Genomic DNA, 26,425 nt, shown 5'->3' with positions numbered 1-26,425 from the left:
ATGCTGTTTTTCTCAACTTTGACACAATATTGTAGCGACATATTTTATTCGTTTGCTCGCAATGCATTTTATATATTTAAGATAAAAACTCATGAAACAGAAGTGTAAATATATAGCTGGCGAAAAAAAACTGCTTTTTATAAGAAAACTTTAAACATGCAGCCTATTGCAACTATTCCTTAAAGCGATAAACAAATATAATTAAAACAAAAATGAGTACACTATCATAGGCAATAAAAAATAGTGCTATAGTGTAATGATAAAAGTTTTTTCTGATTATTACCAAAACCAGTTATATCAAGAAAATTATTTCGCGGGACACAGTTTCACTTGGTTGTTCAAAGTTTGAAGTGCACTCTAGGCAACACATTTGTTTTGCAAGTTATATCTCCTCAATAACTACTTCTCACAATCCCATATACCTCCACGCTTTTTCTTCAGCGTGGTCAACTATAGTCGAAAAAGAGCCAGAATATATATATATATATATATATATATACACGCTGCGATTAAGGTGTTCTTATGACGACTGCAAAGTGGAAAACGGCAACCAAATAGGGCGCGCATGGCTTCTAGAACCGGAATACAAAAGCAGGGCGACGGTTTCCTGTAATCACCTCCAAAGTTTATTCATAACTGCTTGACACGTGGAAGAGAAAATTCTCGAGAATGTCGACGCGAACGAATGAGTTTTGCGGTGGCTTGGAAAGAAAAAAGAAGAGGTGGGGTTCCACTCGGTGATTGGCGAGCTGAGAACCGCCTATAGCCACGCCCACCGAGGAGTCCCTCAAAGCGGCAGCGGTTCCAGAATCACTCGGGCCAATCAGGCGTATGCCATGGGTGCGAAATCGTTCCTCATCGAGGACATCCTTCGCGGAGACGCGCCACCGCGCCAACAAGCGCCGCCGGAGGCAGGTGCGTACGAGCATGTCTTTTGACGCTAAAATATCGTTCCCAGTGAGAATTTACTGCTTGGGCACATGGTAGTCTTCAGTATAATCAGCGAAAATTATAGGAGCTTACCTTCTTGAAAAAAAAAATCTGAACATTTTTTGTGCAAGACTTCTTTGGTGCTCCTGAAGGCACGAATAAATGAAAACTAGCACACCTGCTCTATCAGAGACTAATGGCGGATAAAATAGAACCACTCAGATCCACGCTAATGGTTAGTTTAACATCCAAGAGAGAATTAACATCAACTTTTTGTTGCAGTCCTATTTGATGCGTATGATTGATTGATTGATTTGTGGGGTTTAACGTCCCAAAACCATCATTTGATTATGAGAGACGCCGTAGTGGAGGTCTCCGGAAATTTTGACCACCTGGGGTTCTTTAACGTGCACCCAAATCTGAGTGCACGGGCCTACAACATTTCCGCCTCCATCGGAAATGCAGCCGCCGCAGCTGGGAATCGAATGATGCGCATGATTTCGTGTCACTTAGGAGAGGTGACGATGAGTGAGGCACAGTGTGCTGAGAGTGGTGACGAAAAGCATAAGAGCAGTCATAGGGACAAAATTGCTTGTAAATGCACTACAGTATGTTAAGTGGTTGTCGCGTCTAAGAAACATTTACCACTCTCGAGTAGTATCGAGTACTCACTATGCCTACCAGGAATAGCTGCAATAGAGATAAAGGAAATTAGGCGAAAAGTTGTTTCACACGTAAGAAAATTCTATAAACTAAATTGTACTACCGGATAAATATGTATGTATATGCCGGTATACTTACTCAGCAAGATTGCCGATTAGACTATTACTAGCCAAATTCCATAAATACATGTCGAAGCACTTCTTCGCCCACTACGAGGTATGAACTACATGGTTTGTTTGTTCTGGTAGAACTATTCTGTTTTGTCCACACTCTGTTGTGCCAATAATATGGGCCTAAAGAAACAAAACATAAAGAATCCAGGTGTTCGCCTATTTTTTCCTGCAACAGCACCATATCTATAAATCACTTCTTCATTCTCAAAGAAGTTACACGCATAATTGTTACCGGCAAGTTACACAACATCACTACTTCCATATTTCTCGAACCCTAACATGACAAGAAGAATAGCTGGATACTTCCAGACGCTTGCCTCATTTTTATTTGGCAAAGCTGTCTTCTTGTCCTTCAGTTGGTTTCGGCGAAATGGTGCCCTTTTTAGAAGCTGTATAGAACCACCTCAGTATAGTGGGAAAATAATCTCCGAGACAAACGCATGAGAGACTCCTACAAATTTTTATTTTTGATACAAGTTGGTAATGAACTCTGATTTGCAAACGCGGTTTCATTCTCGAATCGGCAACTGACAGCTATTTTTTTTTCTTAATAAACAGTGCACTACACAAACTGTGAAATGCACTGCTTATTGCCATTTATTTGGCTTGCCACCCATCCACGTAATAATATTTTAAAAAGCGCAGGAAGCAGCTGATGCGTCGGTATTCTGTAAGGGCACCCCGAACTGGAAGCGGGTGACACGTCATGCTTGAAGGATGAAACGGGCATCGGGGTGATGAAAGAGTATTGAAGCTTAAACAATGACAGACGTTGCTGCCTAACCGAGCCGGGGTTCGAGCTTTTATGCCCACAGCGTCGAATGCACCGATGTGTAGTATGGGCAATGAATGAACACTTGAGTTGTTATTTCTCAGGGGGACAGGGACGGACATGCTCTCTTTTTTCTAGTGTATATATATATATATATATATATATATATATATATATATATATATATATATATATATATATATATATATATATATATATATATATATATATATATATATATATACACTAGAATATATATATATATATATATATATATATATATGACATTTAACAGAGAATAATGCCAAGGAGAGTATAGGGGAAGATATTAAAACGAATTGTAATGTAAATCTGAAGAAAAGTGGATGAAAAGAAAAGATAACTTGCCGTGGGCATGTGTTAGATGTCATTATTATTGTGTAAAAACACAGAAAAACTAGCCCTTAACCATACACTTCTTTTCTTAATTCATTTACGAGGGTCTCGTACTGACAGACTTGGTGCCTTTAGGTTGTATGTGAGGGACTATTGGTCAGCTGCCCACTCGTAATAGGTTCACGTGCTACGTGACGCCAAACAGGCTCAAGAGAGTGTGCCACACTCACTGCCATGGCTACTGGTGGCACTGACAAACACTCCCACGTTTAACTCGCATATAAACCCAATAAAATGGCTGGGGGGATAGCTGTCATGGTAGCTCAGTGGTAGAGCATCGAACGCGTCGTTCGAAGGTTGCAGGTTCGGATACTGCCCACGGCAAGTTATCTTTTCATCCACTTTTCTTCAGATTTACATTACAATTCGGTCTAATATCTTCCCCTATACTCTCCTTGGCATTATTGTGTGTTAGATGTCAATAATATTGTGCAAAAACACAGAAAAACGAGCCCTTAAGTATACACTTCTTTCCTTTATATATATATATATATATATATATATATATATATATATATATATATAGTATAAAAAGACAAACGGCAGGTGGGCCTGCCTTCACTCCGACGAAGGCAGGCCCACCTGCCGAAACGTTAGTAAAACTAGTGTTTTTTCGCACGTTTGTCGACCTCTTTTTATACTGCATTTTCCACCGGATCCATTGAATATCACCCCACCATATATATATATATATATATATATATATATATATATATATATATATATATATATATATATATATATATATATATATATATATATATATATATATAGTCTAGTAGATCCTCCGTGAGTGGTCACAACGTGGTTTATTTCGACGTTTCGGCCTAGAGTCTGGCCTTCATCAGGATTAAAGATACAGTTTGTTGGTGCTCAGCTTTATACAATCTCAAATCAGAGGGCAAGGAAAGAGGAAAAAAAAGACAGAAAAGAAAAAAAGAAAAAGAAAAAAAAAGAAAAAGAAAAAGGAAAGAAAAGAAGAGAAAAGAGAAAAATAATATACGGTGGACGCCCCTCGGGTGCACCCCTTGCACTCTTCCTTCCACTTCCCCCATCATCTCTCTCCCACCTCTTCCCTTCCCCTTTCTGATATCAGCGGTCTGTGTATGTTTCCGTTCACTAACGCATTCCTCCCGATCAGACGGCCCCTCCTGGCGCTGGTGGTTCGGTGTGGGGCAAAAAAGAGCTTTTCAGGAAGTCCTAAGCCTTTACCTACTCGGGGTCCCGTAAACAATTCGTCGTAGAAGGAGGGGTGCCGCGTATTGTGGCAGAGGCTGGTAAGCGGGCATTTTAGGAAGTTCTAAGCCTTTAACTACTCCGCGCCCTGTCAACATTTCGTCGTAAAAATAGGGGTTCCCCATATTGCCGAAGGCTGTGCAAGCGGGCGCAATGCGAATCCCTTGCCGGCTTCTAAATTACGCGTGTAGTGGGGGCCTCCCGGCTGTGCACAGGGTTGCTGTTGGGCATGTCGTGCACGGCACAATTGATTGGGTAGCAAAATAAAACAGAAAACAGACGACAGCTGCACTTAGGAAGAGTAGTTACACTTGGAATTGTTGTGACCGCTCACGGAGGATCTACTGGACTATATGCAACGCTACGGCCACTCAACCACCATGCCTGCCTACACAAGACCGGCCACAGGCGCACCTCCAGACGAGCCGGTCTCACGAAATTTCCCTAAACATGCACCGACTATACAGCCATCATCGGAAACTCGCAAACAAGGTATTTACATCGGCATTTCAACCCACATGAGAAGACGACACCTGCAATCCTTTCCATCCGCGGAGCCTCCACATTCGACATCGAGAAAGAGCTTGCTGGCATACCACGATCTGCGACCACAATCGTTTTTCACGTCGGTACGAGCGAGCTGGCGTCGTACGGACTAGAGGAATCGCTACGCCGCCTTCGCCGCCTAGTGAACAACACGCTTCGGACACGCCAGGAACTCGAAAGGCTCGTTGTTTCATGCGTGCTGCCCCAGTACCTCAACCTACACCTGGAACAATCAAACGAACAATTCGTGCACCGCTTCAACCGGGACGCTCGTCAATTCAACGAGACAGTCAAGGCCTACTGTCGAAGACACAGCAAGGTGTCATACAGTGACTACCAATTCGAGCAGTTGCCACCAAGACGCTTCCTTGCTGCGGATGGGCTTCATCCGAGTTTTATGGGTGTCGCTTTGATTGCCGAAACCCTCAAGAAAGCACTCGGTTGTGGAGATTTCGAAGCTACCACGGGGTGGTCGACTCAACCAGCAGCTCCCGTGAATATACGTTCAACACAACAAGACTACCACGAGAAGACTTCTGCATATCAACATACACCAGGAGCCCCACACCCACCCAACACCACAGATGAGTTCCCGACGATCAGCGAAACTGTGACTCCCGCGAGCCACAAGCACCCCCTCACCATCATCAACAGCGCACCACTCCTGGGGGGGGGAAGACTGCAGAACAGCCAACACGCGTCCCTCCATTGCGGATGTCGAGACCAAAAGCACTACACGACAGCACCACTACACCACTCCTCAAAGGGAAGCCTGCCGAACTACGAAACCGCGTCCCCCTATTGCGGACCCCGGAACTGCCAACGAACACGTTCGCCGGGAGCCCAACGCCGAAATCCTCCCCACAACGACGAAGGCCTGCCGGACATAACTACATCCTGCGCACCTCATCAGTGCCATCCCCGCACCCAAAAGAAGATTGACTTCTGAATTGTAAGTCCAGCTCATCGCTTCCCAGTTGCAGTGCCACTTTCCTTAAAGTACGAAAACTTGCTGACAAACGAATTAGACATGAAATGCATAAATCAACATTGCAAGTGTACTTTCGTGCTAGAATAGCCTCCAAGGGTATGACACTCTCCCTCACACCAGCCGCTACAAATCTAGATGAACACGACCAAATAACATGAAAAAACGTCCTCCTTGAGGCATCTCTTAAATTAACAGAAATCTCTCTTAATCACAGTGATAAGCAGGTAAAGAAACTGGTCGCTATGACCAACACCATTCTCCGCCACAACACATTATCGAACAAAGAAATCACGCGATTAACAGAATTTGAGCAGAATAAATACCAAGCCATCATGACCACAAAAATTAATAAACTCAAAAGAGACCATGTGCCCAAACCCGCGTTCCCTGATATAGTTCCTTATCATTACAACAACACCACCCAGGAAATCACTAATGGTACAAACGAGCACCCATCTAGGAACAGACCGTGTGACACTATGGTTGTAAACTTATCGGACACGAGCTTGTCACCTGACGAAGAAAAACTGCTATCTAAGGGACTAATCTTCTGCCCGACCACAAAATTTTTCGATGAATTCCACTTGCTCCGAGACCTCGACAACTTCGCTCGAAGCTTAAGGTTGCGCGAATATTTCTTGGACAGGCCTTCTAACCACGAAACAATTCACCGTCGTAAATCAAATGATTGGACACCGAACAGTAATCGAGACAAGTGCTTGGACCTTTATATCACCGCAGTACAGAAAGATATAGTACACGAATACCACAGACAGAAAGGAAACCGAGAAAACTTGACCAAATCTGAAAAAATAAGTATGAAAAATTTGGCATCTAGGACAGACATAACAATAAAACCCGCTGACAAAGGAGGAGCAATTGTAGTCCTTAATACAACCAACTACTTACAAGAAGCACACCGCCAACTAGACGACTCAAGATTTTACGAACGCCTCCCAGGTGATCCGACAGACGAATACAAACGCATCGTATCAACAGAACTAAAGAAAGTGTTGGATGCAGAAAAGATAACCAACACTGACCACAAACTGATGCAAGCAACATACCCTCGTCCAGGTCGCTTCTACATCCTCCCAAAAATTCATAAACCCGGTAACCCAGGTCAACCAATCATATCAGGCATCGGTACAATAACTGAACCCATATCATGGTACGTGGACAAACTAATAAGCCACATTCCATGCACCCTCGCGTCGTACATAAAAGACACCACACACTTTCTTCGAGACATTGCGGGTATCTGTGTGCCGAAAAACTCGTACTTGGTTACTCTTGATGCCTCTTCATTATATACAAATATTCCTCACGATGACGGCATAGCTGCATTACAAAACATGTACACAAACCATAGACAATCTAACACCCCAGATTTCTCTGTCATTGCAACTTTGACGAGGATGGTCCTCGAATTAAATTCATTCGAGTTTAACCAAGAGTATTTTCGAGAAATCAGCGAACCGCTATGGGCACCAAAATGGCACCTAATTATGCCAACATATTTATGGGAAAGCTAGAATCTGAATTTCTTGCACAAAGTTCCTTGAAACCAATGTTATACAGGAGATACATAGAAGACATCTTTCTTATTTGGACCCACAGCGAGGACGAACTTCTCAGCTTTATCGACACTTACAATGCTGTACATCCGAATATACACTTCACACACACATACTCGCAAGTTACCGTAAATTTTCTTGATGTTACCATAACGACAGCAGAAGAGAAGCTCTCTACAACCCTATATCGCAAACCAACGGATCGACAACAATGCCTTCATTACCAAAGCGATCACCCACGCCACTGTAAAAACAGTATTCCATACAGCCAGACTCACCGGTTTAAGTGAATCTGCTCTAGAGACGCTGACTTTGACACGAGCTCACAGAGGCTAAAACTTATGCTCGAGAAACAAAAATACCCCCCACATGTAAATAATGACGCAGTTCAAAAAGCGAGAAAACTAAAGCGGCAAGACTTACTTATGAAGCGACCACCACGAGAAGACCCACAACGAACAAACCTTTGCTTCACTTACAGCACAAACTTCCCCAATGTAAACAAAATCGTTAAACGACATTACAACATTCTGGAACCAAGTGAACGTCTGAAACGCGCATTCCCATCCGCTCCCGGCGTCGTTTACCGACGACCACGTAACCTCAAAGACACCCTTGTCCACTCCCAAATTAACACATCACCCCCAATAATTCATGCCGCCCTTGCTTAAAGCCACGATGTCTTGTATGTAAGGCGATGCGAGAAACAGACAAAGACACTAGCACGCAATCCAAGTTTTCGATTAACATACGAGGAATCCTAACATGCGATTCCTCTAATGTGGTGTACCTACTCGAATGCAACGTGTGTGGTATGCAGTACATCGGACAAACAAAAACACCATTTAGGATTTACTTCAATAATCACAGAGCCCATGCGAAATCAGCCCGAAGTCTACCTCTATCAAAACACCTCAATCTTCTCGACCATGCATTCGACAAACTATCAGTAACGTTCTTAGAGACGGCATTTAAATCAAATCGAGAACGTGAACAACGAGAGTCATACCTTATCCACCGATTTAACACCCTCGGTAGAGGAATAAATGAGAATCCTGGTACACTTGCAGCAATTAAAGCATTAAAAAACAATAACGGCAACAATGAAAATAGTAACTGAGTTCACGGCACTGCAGCTGTGAAGGGCACTGGACAACCCAAAACAATTCCAAGTGTAACTACACTTCCTAAGTGCAGCTGTCGTCTGTTTTCTGTTTTATTTTACTACCCAATCAATTGTGCCATGCACGACATGCCCAACAGCAACCCTCTGCACAGCCGGGAGGCCCCACTACACGCGTAATTTAGAAGCGGGCAAGGAATTCGCATTGCACCCGCTTGCACAGCCTACCGCAATATGGGGCACCCCTATTTTTAGGACGAAATGTTGACAGGGCGCGGAGTAGTTAAAGGCTTAGAACTTCCTAAAATGCCCGCTTACCAGCCTCTGCCACAATACGCGGCACCCCTCCTTCTACGACGAATTGTTTACGGGACCCCGAGTAGTTAAAGGCTTAGGACTTCCTGAAAAGCTCTTTTCTGCCCCACACCGAACCGCCAGTGCCAGGAGGGGCCGCCTGATAGGGAGGAATGGGTTAGTGAACGGAAACGTACACAGACCGCTGACATCAGAAAGGTGAAGGGGAGAGGGGAGAGAGATGAAGGGAGAAGTGGAAGGAAGAGCGGAAGGGGGGCACCCGAGGGGCGTCCACCATATATTATTTTTCTCTTTTTTCTTCTTTTTCTTTCCTTTTTCTTTTTTTTCTTTTTCCTTTTTTTCTTTTCTGTTTTTTATTCTTCTTTCCTTGCCCTCTGATTTGAGATTGTATAAAGCTGAGCACCAACAAACTGTATCTTTAATCCTGATGAAGGCCAGACTCTAGGCCGAAACGCCGAAATAAACCACGTTGTGACAGCTCACGGAGGATCTACTGGACTATATGCAACGCTATGGCCACTCAAACACCATGCCTGCCTATATATATATATATATATATATATATATATATATGAATATATATATATATATATATATATATATATATATATATATATATATCATCAGCCTGACTACGTCCACTGCAGGACAAAGGCTTCTCCCATGTTCCGCCAGTTAACCCGGTCCTGCGCCTGCTGCTGCCAATTTATACCCGCAAACTTCTTAATCTCATCTGCCCACCTCACCTTCTGTCTCCCCCTAACCCGCTTGCCTTCTCTAAGAATCCAGTCAGTTACCCTTAACGACCAGCGGTTATCCTGTCTATGCGCTACAAGCCCGGCCCATGTCCAGTTCTTCTTCTTGATTTTAGCTATGATATCCTTAACCCCCGTTTGTTCCCTAATCCACTCTGCTCTCTTCTTGTCTCTTAAGGTTACGCCTACCATTTTTCTTTCCATTGCTCGCTGCGTCGTCCTCAATTTAAGCTGAACTTTCTTTGTAAGTCTCCAGGTTTCTGCTCCGTAGCTAAGTACCGGCAAGATACAGCTGTTATATACCTTCCTCTTGAGGGATAGAGGCAATCTACCTGTCATTATTTGAGTGTGCGAGCCAAATGTGCTCCACCCCATTCTTATTCTTCTAGTCACTTCAATCTCGTGGTTCGGCTCCGCAGTTATTACCTGCCCTAAGTAGACATATTCTTTTACAACTTGAAGTGCACTATTACCTATCTCGAAGCGCTGCTCTTTTCCGAGGTTATTGTACATTACTTGTGTTTTCTGCAGATTCATTTTGAGACCCACCTTTCTGCTCTCCTTGTCTAACTCCGTAATCATGAGTTGCAATTCGTCCCCTGAGTTACTCAGCAATGCAATGTCATTGGCGAAGCGCAGGTTACTAAGGTACTCTCCATTAACTCTTATCCCTAACTGCTCCCATTCTAGGCTTCTGAAAACCTCCTGTAAGCACGGGGTAAATAGCATTGGGGAGATTGTGTTCCCCTGCCTTACACCCTTCTTGATTGGTATTCTGTTGCTTTCTCTATGAAGCCCTATGGTAGCAGTTGATCCCCTGTAGATGTCTTCCAGGATGTTTATATATGCTTTATCGACGCCCTGATTCCGCATTGTCTGCATGACGGCTGATATTTCTACTGAATCAAACGCCTTCTCGTAATCTATGAAGGCTATGTATAGTGGTTGGTAGTGGAAGGCTATGTATAGTGGTTGGTAGGCTATGTATACCTGATTGATAGTATGAATGTGGTCGATTGTTGAGTAGCCTGTTCGAAATCCTGCTTGTTCCTTTGGTTGATTGAATTCTAATGTTTTCTTTACTCTGTTAGCAATTACCTTTGTAAATAGCTTGTATACTACAGAGAGCAAGCTAATCGGCCTGTAATTCTTCAAGTCCTTGTCATCTCCTTTCTTATGTATTAAGATGATGTTAGCGTTCTTCCAAGACTCTGGTACTCTTCCCATCAGGAGACACTTGGTAAACAGAGTGGCTAGTTTTTCTAACACAATCTGTCCTCCATCTTTCAGTAGATCTGATGTTACCTGATCCTCACCAGCAGCTTTGCCTCTTTGCATGCTCTCCAAAGCTTTTCTGACTTCTTCTATCATTACTGGTGGGGTGTCATCTGGGTTACTGCTAGTTCTTATAGTATTAAGGTCGTGGTTGTGTCGGCTACTGTACTCTGTAAAACTCCTCCGCTATTTTAACTATCCTATCCATATTGGTAGTTATTTTGCCTTCTTTGTCCCTTAGTGCATACATCCGATTTTTGCCTATTCCAAGTTTCCTCTTCACTGCTTTGACACTTGCTCCGTTTTTCAGAGCGTGTTCTATCCTCTCCATGTTATACCTTCTTACATCGGATACCTTACGCCTGTTAATCAACTTCGAAAGCTCTGCCAGTTCTATTTTGTCTGTTGTACTTGAGACTTTAATGATTTGACGCTTCTTAATGAGATTCTTCGTTTCCTGGGAAAGCTTGCCAGTGTCCTGTCTAACCACCCTGCCTCCAACTTCCACTGCACACTCCGTAATGATACTCGTCAGATTATCATTCATTGTATCTATGCTAAGGTTGGTTTCCTCACTAAGAGCCGAGTACCTGTTCTGAAGCGAGACTCTGAATTCCTCTACTTTCCCTCTCAGTGCTAGCTCATTGATTGGCTTCTTGCGTATCAGTCTGTGTCGTTTCTTCCTCAAATCTAGGTGAATTCGCGACCGTACCAATCTATGGTCTCTGCATCGTACCTTTCCAACCACTTTCACATGCTGCACGATGCCTGGGTGTGCACTCATTATAAAGTCTATTTCGTTTTTATTTTCGCCATTAGGGCTCCTCCATGTCCTCTTGCGGTTTCCTCGTTTTCGGTAAAAGGTATTTAAAATCCGTAAATTATTGCATTCTGCGAATTCTACTAGTAGCTCTCCTCTGGCGTTTCTAGTACCGATGCCATAATTTCCTACTGGCTTCTTCCCTACCTTTGGATATATATATATATATATAAACCGTATATATATATATATATATATATATATATATATATATATATATATATATATATATATATATATATATATATATATATATATATATATATATATATATATATATATATATATATATATATATATATATATATATATATATATATATATATATATATATATATATATATATAAATATATATATATATATATATATATATATATATATATATATATATATATATATATATATATATATACTGAAGCAGTTTTTCTATTGGGAAAAGAAGAAACACAACTTAGCGGTTGCCTTAATTTCATTCCCAACGGTGTCGACCGGTGGACCTGTCTTCGTCAGGGTTTGCGAACAAGTGCGATGCCATGCGAACATGCCGCATCGACATGATGGGGTGCAAGAAAGAAACTGGAGAGAGCGACAAATTAGTGGTGTTTTACTTGGGTGACATGTGCTGTGTCGAACAGTTCTCTTCGTATCATTCGCTGGAGCAAGCAAAGAACAGTAAAGAGAAAAACCCGTGCAGCACTTTGAAGGAGGCCTCTCGCAGCCTTCAGTCTTTCTCTCTCCCCTTTTTGCTTGCTCCAGCGAATGAGACAAAGAGAACTGTTGGACACAGCAAATATCACCCATGTAAAACAGCACTAATTTGTCGCTCTCTCCAGTTTCCTTCCTGCACCACCATGTCAATGCGGCATGTTCGCATACCATCGCAGTTCTTCGCAAACCCTGACGAAAACCGTCGAAACCGTTCAAAATACCGCTAAGTTGTGTCTCTTCTCTTCCCAATAGAAAAACTGCTTCAGTATATATATATATATATATATATATATATATATATATATATATATATAAATGGGTCATTTCTCGAGAGATCGACACGGGTCAAAAGTTGATATTTTAGATTACAATGAGTATTTTATATTTCGTGCACCTCTCTTCAGGTAGCACGAAAGTCAACTTCGTTTTCTTATTAACGGCATAACTTACGAGAAAAAAAAATAGCAAACTTCACCAACACGGAGGCACCAATTTCGTCACCTGTCAATTTCGAAAATTGCAGATGCTATAAAAAGACAAATATTTTTGTTTCAAGGAAGATATTTTTTACCTGAAACGCATGTCTAATGAAGAATGAATTCATATGGTTTCAAGTTTGTAGACCGTAAGAAAATAGCTTTTAAGAATGTCTAATTTTGCGACAGGTAAAATAAATTACGTATTCCCCATTTTTTTTCTCCGAAAGTAATGCAAGCAGCACTTTCAAGCTTGACGCGTCTTAAGGATATAGTGTGTTCATTACGTACCTAAATTATTGCTGCCGTAGGGCAAGTGTAAATTTTTATATATTGCCTCAAAATTCTCATATTGGCAAAAGTGTACTGCACTGAAATTTGAATAATAAAAAAACCCCTTCTTCGATTTTTCTTAAAATCTCGTAAATAGACAACCGAAGGCCATCATACAGTCGTATGGAAAAATATGTTGCAATATTTTGTTTTTAGCGACAATATTCGTGGTACAAGTTAGAGCTTTTCGAGAATGCGCTGTTAAGTTGAGAAATCTAGAAATCGGAACGGAAAAGCGGCCATGAGCTTCAAACGCGAGTAAACGTGACCGCATTTGGTGAAGAATTGCTGTTTTAGCACTGTGACAAATACGTACCCATGAAGGCGCATTTATGCTCCTGATAACACAGCTCTAATGGAGGAAATCTTCGACACTGTAACTCAGTTGCAAAACATCTGTCTATATTTGCAGATAAACTCAAACATAAAAATGTTCCAACGCAAGTGTTGGGTCTCACTAGAAAAAGCGTATGCGCTTGAAGTACCCTCACTGGTGTTTTGGTGGTGACTGCTTGAAACAAGAGATGCGCTCAAAATGGCTGCCTCTTTTGCAGATCACATTTAGCAGTACGAGACGCTACTAAAACACGACCATGATCAGTGCCCTCAGATGTGCTTAGCCAAACATGCCAAGAACGTATGCCTGGAACACGTGGCAACAATGTCCAATGGCTCTTCATAAACTGACGAAATGTTTCTAGCTCGTCTGCATTTGCACACAGCAGCTTGACATTCTTGAGCTTCGCGCTCATTTGCGCCACCATTTGGGATGCTGACATAATCACAGCTGAGCTTGCCACTCTGAGGTTGTAGAGCGTAGCCTCATGTTTTAGTAGGCCACCAACGCCGTCACAAGAGTTCTTGCCATGTCCTGTGGCCTAAAAAATCCACTTTGTTAATATATGATCTTTCTGACATAACTCGAACCACTGGTACTTGTTTTTGAAGTGACTACATGCACCATCAGAAACATAAGTAACATGCGTGTAAGGCTTAACTTTTTCCTTCATATAGTTGTGGATAATTTGTAGAACAAAATAGGCATGTGCAGCATCATGGCATGCGTCTATTTATTTATTTATTTATTTATTCACAATACTGTAAGCTCTGTCGGGCTGTTACAGAGTGGGAACTACATCATACAATGACAATTTAATTTACCAACAAAAGATTCAACTGTGTCTACATTCTCAAGAAATCGGCGGCAAGACAGTTCCAGTCGACAATCGTTCTGACAAGAAAAGTGTTCTTAAATGTGTCCATTCTCGGTGTGTAGGGCATAATTACGTGTGAGTGATTGGTTCTTGATGAGATTCTTCCTGGGGGACGCAAATAGAGAGAAGGGTTTAAATTGAGCTTATTGTTGTAAAGCTGATATAAAAACTTTAGTCGAGTGATTTTTCGGCGAATGGCAAGTTGAGGAAGTTTAACCTCAGTGAGCAGGGTTGTTATTGACTGCCTCCTCTCATAAACGGAAAAAATAAATCGTGCTGCTAGCCTCTGAACACGCTCTAGTTTATCTATTTGATATTGGTGATGCGGTTCCCAGATCATACTAGCGTATTCTAAGGTAGGCCGAACAGTAGTTTTGTACGCCTGAAGTTTAACCTCAGGAGGAGCACCTCTTAATTTACGTCTCAGTAGTTCAAGTTTCCGCTCCGCTGATCCGCAGATATTGTCAATATGTGCATTCCAATTTAGTGTATCTGTAATTGTCATACGAAGATATTTAATTTGGGTGGATCTTTTGATTTGGTTAGTATTCACTGTATAGTCAAACATTAAAGGCGTTTTCTTGTTTGAGACTGTCATGCAGGCAGACTTCTTAGGATTGATTTCCATATCCCATTTTGCACACCAATTGTGAATAATGTTTAAGGCATCATTTAAACAAGTTTGGTCAGAGACAGTCTTGACGCGTGTAAACAAAAGACAATCGTCGGCAAACAATCGCACTTCAACGTTGGGATGTACACCACTTGCAATGTCATTAATGTACAGCAGAAACAAAACTGGGTCTAAAACCGACCCTTGCGGCACACCAGAAGGAATGGGCAAAAAAGATGAATGTTCGCCGGCTATTTCCACAAAATGTTGACGATTCGTTAGGTAAGCTTGAATCCACCTAATTATTTGTAAATTAACACCGTAACCATGTAATTTATTTAGAAGTTTCGCATGACATACCCTGTCGAAAGCCTTTGATAAATCTAATGAAATAACATCTATTTGTTCTTTCAAATTCATAGCTGCAGCAAAGTGATGAACGGTTTCAAATAACTGTGTCACAGTTGAAAGGCGTCGGCGAAAACCATGTTGTTTGTTGTAAAAGAGGTTGTTCTTTTCAAAGTACGCAACAAGATGTTTACCAATTATATGCTATAAAAGTTTACACACTGTACATGTAATGGAAATGAGGCGATAGTTTTCAACTATCAGCTTGTCTCCAACTTTGGGCACAGGCACAACCCTTGCTAGCAGCCATTCACTCGGTACAACACCAGTTTCCAATGAGGAGGCAAAAATTTTGGCTGAAAATAATGCAACCCATTCGCAATAGCGCTTTAAAAACTCGTTCGGTATTTTATCAGGCCCTGAAGACTTCTTGACATCTAATTTTAAAAGCAATTCAATTATACCTTCCTTAGAGATAACAATGTCATCTTCCCAATGGCTACCATGTTCTTGACTTATCGAGGCCATGTCCGTCGGGCTAGTATATGTACTGTTAAAGAAATTGTTAAAAGCTTCAGCAACTGAAACTGGATCACTGCAAATGTTTCCATTTAAAAGTACACTGGTTGTAGCCGGCTTTGACCCAACCAAGTATCTCCAGAACTTCTGAGGTGAATTTTTCAAATAATCAGCCAACGTTGTTGAAGCAAAATGCTTTTTAGCAGTTTTTAACTCTTTCCGCACGTCGGTACTAAGCGTAGCGATGGCAGCGGGGTTTCTCGGTCTTTTTTGTCGTGCCCGGCGCAGTCGTCGTTTCAAATGAATTGTATGTCGATTAACCCACGGGTTTGTTTTGTAAGCATTTCTTTCTTTTTGGCACAAAACGAGATAAGCATTCACTCACAGTAAGTGTAAAGTATTCCCAAAGTTCATGAACGTTATTTCCTCTGGGCATCTTATCAAGAGCAGTTTCTAGTAGATCAAGAATGGATGTGCCATCAGCGCGTTTGAAATTGTAAACCTTCACGATCGGATTCTTTACTACGCCCTTATTCGCAATTTGAACCGTGGCCACGACAATCTTATGGTGAGAGATCCCTTCCTCAATTTCGACTGTGTAATGAAACGTTTCCTCTGACAAAAATACGAGGTCCAGCAAACTCTGGCACTGTCCTTGTATTCGCGTGGGGCTGTCAACTACCTGAATAAGACTGTGTGTTGCCATAGTTTCCAATATGCATTCCGCGTGAGGCTTCTCTAAGGGCCCAGGAATGCGCGCCTGCCAATCTATTCCAGCCAAGTTGAAATCCCCAACCATAATTATCCGGCTTTTGGTACTAGTTAGGGCTGTTAAGTGATCATCTATTTTTTGAATGAATTCAACCGGGCTTTCCGGGGGTCTATAAATAACGCCAATTATTACAGCTATTTCGTCAAGAAATATCTTGCAGCAAACACTTTCATGGTCATCAAAGAGGGGTAACTGCTCATACTTGATGAAACCTTTAATCAGCAATGCCACACCACCCCTTCTCGTTGCCCTATCTTTACAGATTACACTGTATGAACTGGGAAATACTTCGTCATTCGTAATGTCATCGTTTAACCATGTCTCAGTTACGGCAATTAAATGTGGATCATGCTGTAACAATACGCACTCCAATTCTTCAAGCTTGTTTACGACACTTCGGGCGTTTATGTTTAGTAGCTTGATTCCATTGCTCGCCTGCTGTCAGTCGCGATCCCGCGAAGCAGTTCCATTATTACTGCGAATGCTGGCCCGAGCATTCGACTGCTTGTCCCACGTGTACATTGTACCATTAATATCGAGCTTGTCGTGAACAAGCTTGACTTTCGCTCCCTCTTTCTTGTCTTTTTTGGCTGATTGCCAAAGTAACCTCCGTTTTTCAAGAGTTTCCTCTGAGTAATCATGGGATATACTGATCTCTGATCCTTTCAATTTTTTACACTGGTTGAATATCGCAATTTTTGTGTTGTAGTCATATCGCCTCATGATAATAGGTCTGTTTTTATCGGCCTTTTTTCGCCCAAGTCTATGGATTCGCTCTACGGACGACACAGTGACACCAAGACGTTTAGTGAATACGCTTTTTAGCACCTTATCCTGTATATCTTCTCGCATTTCGTTCTCAGCTTCCGGAATACCGAATACAATCAAATTGTTCTGTCGGGCTTTATCTTCCATTGTAGTTATTCTTTGCTGTTGGTGCTGGATAGTTCGCTCTAGGTTGCGGACGGTTTCTTCGAGGCCAAGGAGCCTCCCACACTGGTCCACCAGACATTGAATTTCGCCCTCAATATTAGCAAGCCTGGCCTCCATTTGATTTTGTTTGTCTAAAATTTTTTGAAGGAGTTCCTGAGTGGTTGGGCCCGGATTTGTTTCAACATCACCAGAAAGTAACACTTCTAGATACGATCACAAAGAGCACAGAATTTCACAACACCTCAGTGGGAGCGGCAGCACAACAAGAAAAATTCAGTTAGAACGATAACTTGTTTTTGAGTAATAAATAACCTGCAAAGAGAGCCATGCGTGCGTGAGCGACATGGTCGCGAGCGTACTGCCGCCTTCACTGAAGTCCGGCGGGCTCGGCGACGGCTTTATATCTACGCTGCGGCTGACTTCCGGCGTTGTCCCTCTAGGCTGGTCCCACTGGGTGTTCCAAGTGACGTCATATGCTTGCAGACACGGCAGATCCCGTAAAGTTGGTAGTTCCAAGCTTGATAACGTTTGGTCGACGATAAGCGGCAACAACTGCAAAGAGAGCCATGCGTGCGTGAGCGACATGGTCGCGAGCGTACTGCCGCCCCCACTGATGACGGTCAAATCACTGATGACGGCCAAACTTTGAATTGATTGCTTCCTTGTGACGACACACGTGAATATAGACACCTGTCTTTTGTGCCAGTGATACGACTGTACCTCATTCGTTAAAATGGCTGTCCGATTTTCGGTGAAATCAAAGCAAAAAATGCAAGACTCTTCTTCTTGGTTCTCGTTCGCGTGGCGTATTGCTGATTCTTGAATGTATCTTATGTAATCATGGGTAATCCACTTCATGAACCATAGACTTAGCTCTCGCAGAAAAGCACTTGCCTGGGCTGTTTTTTTTAACTAGATCGCCAATTCACCATACTGCATAGGCTACCTCAATATCATCAGGGATTCCTAAACATGTGGCTGTCAGAGCGTCCTCCTTAGCACAATAGTCACAATGGCCTAAAAACAATCACTTGTAGAGGAGCTGCAAAGACATAGTTCTTTCAAGAAGTCCGCCATGTAGGCACCATCGGTGACGTCTTGTAGGGCAGAAACACACTCCGTGGCATTAGCACAGCATATACAAAGGCACACCTCTTGGTGTGGTGCCAGAAGAAACCACTTCGGCCTCACTGAATAAAACTTTGAGCCCAATAGACATGTTCGGATTAGCTTCTCTAAAGAGACGGTAAGCCTCTCGCAGCGAACGGGTCTTAAACCTTTTCGAAACAAGCTCCTTTGTTCCGTCAATGATAACAGATACTAAATCTTCTTCGTTGGGACTCTGCCGAGAGCAGCTATAATCATCTTTGGAGTAGGAAGCTATAGCTGCCTGGTCGTCCATTTGGTTCCGCCGTGTCCTTTTTACCGCATTTGGTGCTAACCATATCCCGTGTTTCGCGCGCCAGCGTCAGGACCTGTATATCAAGTAAGCTGACAAGTTTGGTATAAGTGCTTGGAGTTTTCAGCGCTCTATACTGCTCGGCAACAGTGTCTATAAACGCATGCGCTCTTGATACGAAGAACACGCTTAATAAGCTTGCTTGAAGTTCTTGAACTATTGGGCACACACACTGCATTTTAGATCTGATGGTTGAAAGTGGCAGTTACACACGTTACGGTGGCATTTCACGGTTACTGTAGAATTGCTGCTAAGTTGTCTACGCTCTGCAAGAACTTTGCTATTTTGCGTATGCAGCTTCTCCAGCCGCATATATGACAATGCTTCAGGCGTGTTTACGCACCGCTCTTGACTTCTGCCTTTTTCTTCTTCCGGCAAAAACTCATCAGCTGTTTCAGCTGAGAAGCCATCAGACGAAGACAGCATATCTCTGAGGCCTCTGAAGCAGTTCTGGCAGACGTGGTCGTTGTTATGTGCATGGCGGGCAGCTTTCGGCAAAAGCTTCTGGAGGGCAAACAGGCCGATGTCTTTGGCCTTGTGGAAGTTTCTTTGAATTAGGTATTTTCTTTTTATGCACCATGATGTAATCTGAACAAAAAACTCTATCCCGGCTGAATTGGTCAGCCATCACCACGCTCCTTGAGGCTCAAATTACTGGCAATGCAACTATGCGTGAAACCAGCAGCACGAAAGTGATCTATATGTCGTCTGTTCCTATGTCTCTCACCTTTAATGAGAGCAGACGTTAAACAGCGTGCGCAAGTATCCACAGTGCGTATGCAAAGTTGAAGTATAGTACGTTAAAATGAATTTCACAATGTTTTTGGCGACAAAAATACGGGAGGTAATCTTTGTTCCTACTTTGAATTATAAGATATAAAGCATTGCCTCCGAGATGCGGCGCACAGCAATTCATCTGTAGAGCAGACGACGGTTGACAACTTGCCCTAAAGCGTGTTCTTCGGTCTAATGCTGCAGTCTTCGTGCCCCAAATGATAAAAATTTGTTATGAATCGTTTATGAACTCATTCAACTTTCGATTCTCTTACCCAACGTGTTGCAAACACATGGTCGTCACAGCAGCTCCATCTTTGTGTCAGTAATGGAGAGGCACCACATATTAGAAGTCTCAGTGCTCTGCGTATAAGAGTGAATTCAGATACTGTAGAATATCTTGTCTATATCCTTAAGACGTATCAAGTTTTAAAACGCTGCTTGCATTACTTTCGGAGGCAAAAAATGGCGAATACTTAAATTATTTTAAACTGTCGCAAAATTAGACATTCCTAAAAGCTATTTTCTTATGGTCTACAAACTTGAAACCATAGGAATTCATTCTTCTTTAGACATGCATTTGAGGTAAAAGATATCTTCCTTGACACAAAAATATTTGTCTTTTTATAGCATCTGCAATTTTTGAAAATGACAGGTGACGAAATTGGTGCCTCCGTGTTGGTGAAGCTGGATATTTTTTTCTTGTAAGTTATGCCGTTAATAATAAAACAAAGTTGACTTTCGGGCTACCTGGTGAGAGGGGCACGAAATGCAAAATACTCAATGAAATTTCAAATATGAGAACCGTGTCGATCTCTTGTGGAATCATCCATATGTGCATATATATATATATATATATATATATATATATATATATATATATATATATATATATATATATATATATATGTATATTTATATATATATATATATATATATATATATATGTGAGTGTGTGTGTGTGTGTGTGCGTGTGTTTGTGTAACTAATTTTTAGCACCATCATGATGACACATCGCTGTCCCCCTGTCCCCATTCATTGGAACCAGGTCGTAATGGAAAGAGCAGAAGAACGGAAGAAGCCGAGTGCTGAGCATACTGGCCGAAAATAGGGAGCGTGATAAACATAAAAGCTTTAAAGTCGGACCTTCCAATTCAAGCTTTACCATACCTTTAGTTGCTTCATCGTGAAACTTTATAGTCCCTTACGCTCCAGCACCAGTCTCGTTATCTAGCTCGCTAGTGGGAGATTACAGATATATTTTTATTATGTGGGCGTTATTTGCATTGCGCATGCCTGAATTATAGCACACATGAGTATTGTGCACAGATATTTCGGAGTGCTACCCGCTATCTTTGCAACAGAATTTTGCTTCAAAGCAGCGATCCAGTGTTTTTTTGTTTGTTTGTCATGCTGCTATTTTGCATTGGTGTTTTCTTTTATTTTATCATAATTTGTTTCATTTGCAAAAAAATCACCTGTAAAAGAAGAGTGGAGTAATTCTGGCACAAGAACTTTAACTATACGAGTCAAGCCCTATTCAGTATGTGCAAAAGTATTTCCCAAATAGTAGCAAATACCATTTAGTGCCATACACCTTGTGCGAAGCCTTGGTTAGCATTGTTTCTGCCGAAAATTGTTGTTTTTATTTTGATGAGCACTGGTTTCGTTGTGAGCTGGTGAAACATTTGGTAGCGAGAACACTTCACTGATAAATAAAATTTGAACACCATCGTTTTTTTTCCTACTTCAATAGGCAAGACGAGAAGGCATTTATTAGTGGGAATCTTCGAAATTGCACCGCTTTGACGGCAAGCAAGTGCGTTTCTACTGAATGTTGGCTGCCGGTATGCATTCTATTCTCAGAAATTTTCGAATTATTTTTTTCTCAACCAAGAGATGTCGCTTCGCATTTTTTGATTGATGATTGATATGTGGGGTTTAACGTCACAAAACCACCATAGGATTATGGGAGACGCCGTAGTGGAGGGCTCCGGAAATTTTGACCACCTGGAGTTTTTTTAACTTGAACTCAAATCCGAGCACGCGAACTACAACATTTCCGCCTCCATAGGAAATGCATCCACGCAGCCGGGCTTTGTTCCCGTGACCTGTGCGTCAGCAGCCGAGTACCTGAGCCACTAAACCACCGCGGTGGGGCTCGCTTCGCTTTAAAAAAAATTATTGCGCCTGTCACAGAAGAAGCGGTGATTCCAGTTCTTTGTCAAAACAACTTATTCCTTAAAAATTATTCTGTTGGAGAGTCATCTTCCACTGAATGTTAGACCTAACTGTCACTCACCCAAGGTCCCAGTTCTCAAAGCCTGAGAAGAAAAGAAGGGTGAACAAGTTGGAGTATGTGAAACAACTGCCACACTGCAGAATGTGGAATGTCTACTAGCCAAGTTCTTCAAGAACAAATAAATTCCCACCGGGGTCGCGAGAGTCTCTACCCGCCACTTCCCCATGAATCCTAAAGAGGGGAGATGGCACAAGCCCTCTTGTTCCTCCAACCGATAGGTGACAATATGTGCTCAATAATGACATGTTGAATACGGTGTGTAAAGCAAACAAACGTCTGATATTTGTCTATGTATTTATTCATCTAACACCGCGGACGCCTATATAGTTCAAGATGGGAGGGCAATAAAATTACACAACAGTGAATATGTTGAAAGAACGAACAAACAAAACATAAGCAATAATAAAGAAATAGAGTCGACGTGTTTGGTGAAATGCTATACAAACAAATTATTAATAATCAGCATTACGCTGTCAATCGGTTTATCCTTTTCTATTCGGGCATTGTAAGAGGGACAAAAAATTCTTAAATGTGTTCGTTCTTGCGAAGTAGGGTGTTAATGCGTCTTCTCTACAGTAACGCGTGGTTGGGGTTAATAGGGGCAATAGATGTCGAGAGGAGTCTAGTGGTGCATTGTTCGTATAGAGTAATTTAAAAAATTCCAGTCTCTGCTTCTATCTTCTAATGTCGAGTGGTTCAATATGGCCCCGCAGCGGTGGTCTAGTGGCTAAGGTACTCGGCTGCTGACCCGCAGGTCGCGGGATCGAGTCCCGGCTGCGGCGGCTGCATTTCCGATGGAGGCGGAAATGTTGTAGGCCCGTGTGCTCAGATTTGGGTGCACGTTAAAGAACCCCAGGTGGTCGAAATTTCCGGAGCCCTCCACTACGGCGTCTCTCATAATCATATAGTGGTTTCGGGACGTTAACCCCACATATCAATCAATCAATCAATCAATCAATCGAGTGGTTCCATATGGTTAACTTTCATAAGTTCGGAGGGTGACTCCCGTCGTGAAAACTTGTGAAATTTAAATCTGACCGCTTTTCACTGCAATCTCTTGAGGTCATTGATACTAGTTTCAGTATGCAGACCCCAAACAATGCATGCATATTCGAGTTTCGTTCTGATTAAGCTGTTATAGCCTTGCAGTTTCATATCGGATGGTGCGTTTTAAGTTTGTGCCTCAGGAGGCATAGGTTTCTGAAGAATGAGGTGCAAGTAATACTTATGTGGTCATTCCATGTTAGTGTGTTGTTAAATGTGAATAATTGTATTGAGTTACTTCATGCAGGAGGGCTCTTGAGTTATAAACTAGGGAGTCCTATGCCCTGAATACGGACGAAAAGCTGTTATTACGAAATGGAAGAGCCCAAAACCAAACGTATCCAGACACGAATAAGAGCACGTTTTTGCAAAAAGGACAAGAGGAGACAATAGGAGAGGAGACTTAGCACTTTGTGTGCCCTCTTCTGTGTTGTCGTTTGCGTTGATTTGAGCTCTTAAAAATGTTTTGCCAACACGCCCAGTTCTATAGATTTAAAATTATATATGCAGACCAGAAGAAACGTAGAAAAAAAGACAGACGCCTTATTTACGCCCCTTTCGCGGTGTCCCCATTTTCCTTTTTTTTTTGTGCAGTGAACATTTAATCATGCAAGTGTACAAACTAACACAACTTTCCATCCTTTCCCGAAAGTTAGGTTGGGAAAGCTGACTGAATTTTTGAATCGATGAGTGATGATTTGTTCACAGGTTTGGTGATGGATCTAATCATTGCAGCTGATGAAGGTATCCGTGTATTATTCGATTATTCGATATTCTTGAACCGGTTATTTCAACAATAATAATTATTTGTTTGGCAGAATGAAGAAAACTTAACACCCGTGTGCTGAGATTTGGGTGCACATTAAAGAACCCCAGGTGGTGGAAATTTCCGGAGCCTCCCACTATGGCGTCTCTCATAGTCATATGGTAGTTTTGGGACGCTAAACCCCACGTATAAATCAAGAAAACTAAACAAATATATGCACGTGGCTGTTGATGATCCATGTAATTTGTTTTATTGAATGTAAGGTATACCCTTTTTAATGGCTCTAGAAGGATAAAAAACATTTTGTGTAAAACCAACACCAGTGAAAAGTAGAAGAGGATGGACATTTAAAGTGATAATTTCGAGCAACTGGGTCCCTAAAATCTGGTACAATTCGGTATTAAGCTATAACACTGCACGTATTTATATGATATGCTAAATTCTAGAAAAAAGAAACACTACTCGGAAAGACAAATAACACGTACACTGAGCAAAGCGAAGTTCACGCATATACCGTCGTCATATGCCATTTCTGCGGTGTAAGCAGTGTGAACTAGCTCCCCACTCAGTCTTTGTTGATTTTGCTGATGGAATGAAAGAGGAACGAAAAAAAGGACAATAGCGAGAGGTAATGCCCAATAAACAAAGGCAGGACGTACACCGAGGAAAAGCAGGAACACGTTTTGCCTTTTCTAACCATATATGCTCTTTCACGGTGAGCAAATGATTGTAAATTGGCTAAGCTGATTGTTCGGTATGGCTGTTCTTGAACACTACCAGTGTTGTATAGGTGAAAGACAATACCCCTAGCCCTTAAAATTATAGCTTTTTTGCCGTTTCGATAACTTATTGCTAAAAAATAATCGTGCCTCTAAAGTAAATTAGCTAATGCGCATCTTCAGTGCCAACACAGTAAGCCTAACTAATTGAATGCATCCGAAAATTACGCTGTAAAGAAAACATATTGGACAATATTGGTTGTCTTAGTGGAGTAATTACGACGGAAATTAAAGTGAATAAAAGTAGACAAAAACTACCATTTCTGTCACTTGAATCAGTTTACACAATCTTCGAGTTACCCAGAAAGCCACAAGAAAATCTTTTGTGGTTTTCTTGGGGCTTCCTACCACCACAGACAGGTGGATGTCAATGCTTACGGGTGCGTGCGATGATTTATTGGTCAGCTGCAGCATCATGTAACAAGTGATAACGGTTCACGCGATGCCGTAAAGCAGAAAGAGAGTTCCGTGGTCGGCGTCTTGGATATACGATACGAGTAGCGCTTGCTAATTCTCACAGGTATCACACGCACAAAAGTGCAAGGTGTGCCACACACACACACACACACACACACACACACACACACACACACACACACACACACGCACGCACGCACACACACACACACACACACACGCACACGCACACACACACGCACACGCACGCACACACACACACAAAAAAAAACGACACTAAGTATGTAGCTTGAACAGAGACTGAAATTGGAAACAACTGTTTGGCCAAATTATCCGACACAGGTTATAGATCCATGTGGCGAGTTTCAGCTTAGAACTTACCATGCCACTTGGGAGTGGTGCGTCATTCAGTGAACAGGTGCAACTGCATTCTGTCGGAAGAATGACTAATGTGAAAACTGAACGCAAAATCAACATCAACTTTTTGCGAAATTTAAGAAAATAATAACCGAGTTTTATGTAGATGAAACTGCGTTTCATGCATTTGTGTTTGAATGCCGTAAGTGGTTTTTAAGGAAAAGGAACAGTGCGGAGGATGATGAGTGTGCTGAGCCCCTAAGTTCAGCAATTAGAGATCAAAATATCACGAAAGCTTGAGATGTTATCTGTGGTGACAGGTAATTGAGGGTTCGCTAAGAGGTGGAATTGGTTAATTTTAATAGGGAAGCTGTTCGACGCAACTGAACCGATGATCCACACACGCGGGAGATTAGTGCGAAGGATGTTACAAAAGTTCTCTTCTATGACTAAAAACAGTGCCGTAAGGACATAAGTGCGGACATAGTAGAAGGCATTGCAAACGAACAACATTTTCCGGATTCTGTTGTAACGTGTGGCGAGACATATTTCTATTTATGACGTAGAAAGTAAGAGCCAGCCAATGCTGTGCATGTTTCCAAAACACCCAAGACCAAGAAAAGCCCACATGTGAAAATTTATATTCAATGCGATGTTGTCTTCTTAGACGTCTTCTTCAACATTAATGGAACTGTTACAGTGGAATTGTTTTCGAGTGGTCAGACTGGTAAATAACACTACTATAATGAAGTACTAAGAAATGATTGAGAAAAAATTTGCAGAAAATGGCCACAGAGTTGGAGTGATGGAGGGCTTTGGCACCAAGATAATGCATTAGCTCACACAACTTATCACCCAAGCCGTTTATGGCCAGCAGAAATATTACTGTGACTGCATATTTATACTCCTTATTGACCTCATCTCGGCTGCATGAGACTTTGTTTCATTTTAAAAAAGTAAATAGTGCTCAAAAGAAAGTCATTTTACCTAGATTCAGGA

At 41.9% G+C, this 26,425-nt stretch overlaps 1 protein-coding gene across 1 annotated transcript in view; it reads left to right on the top strand.

Moving 5' to 3' along the window:
- Nucleotides 1–830: 830 nt before the first annotated feature.
- Nucleotides 831–26,425, top strand: part of LOC119161755 (T-cell leukemia homeobox protein 2) — a 155,324-nt gene continuing 129,729 nt past the window's right edge. The window contains exon 1 of the mRNA XM_075876229.1: nucleotides 831–915. Within this exon, the coding sequence (XP_075732344.1) occupies nucleotides 832–915 (84 nt within the window). The 5' untranslated portion in view covers nucleotide 831. The remainder of the gene's footprint in view (nucleotides 916–26,425) is intronic.

The sequence above is a fragment of the Rhipicephalus microplus genome, chromosome X, assembly GCF_043290135.1.
Source record: "Rhipicephalus microplus isolate Deutch F79 chromosome X, USDA_Rmic, whole genome shotgun sequence".
NCBI classification, from domain to species: Eukaryota; Metazoa; Arthropoda; class Arachnida; order Ixodida; family Ixodidae; genus Rhipicephalus; species Rhipicephalus microplus.
Note: the sequence above shows the minus strand (reverse complement) of the source record. Positions and strands in the feature narration are given on the sequence as shown.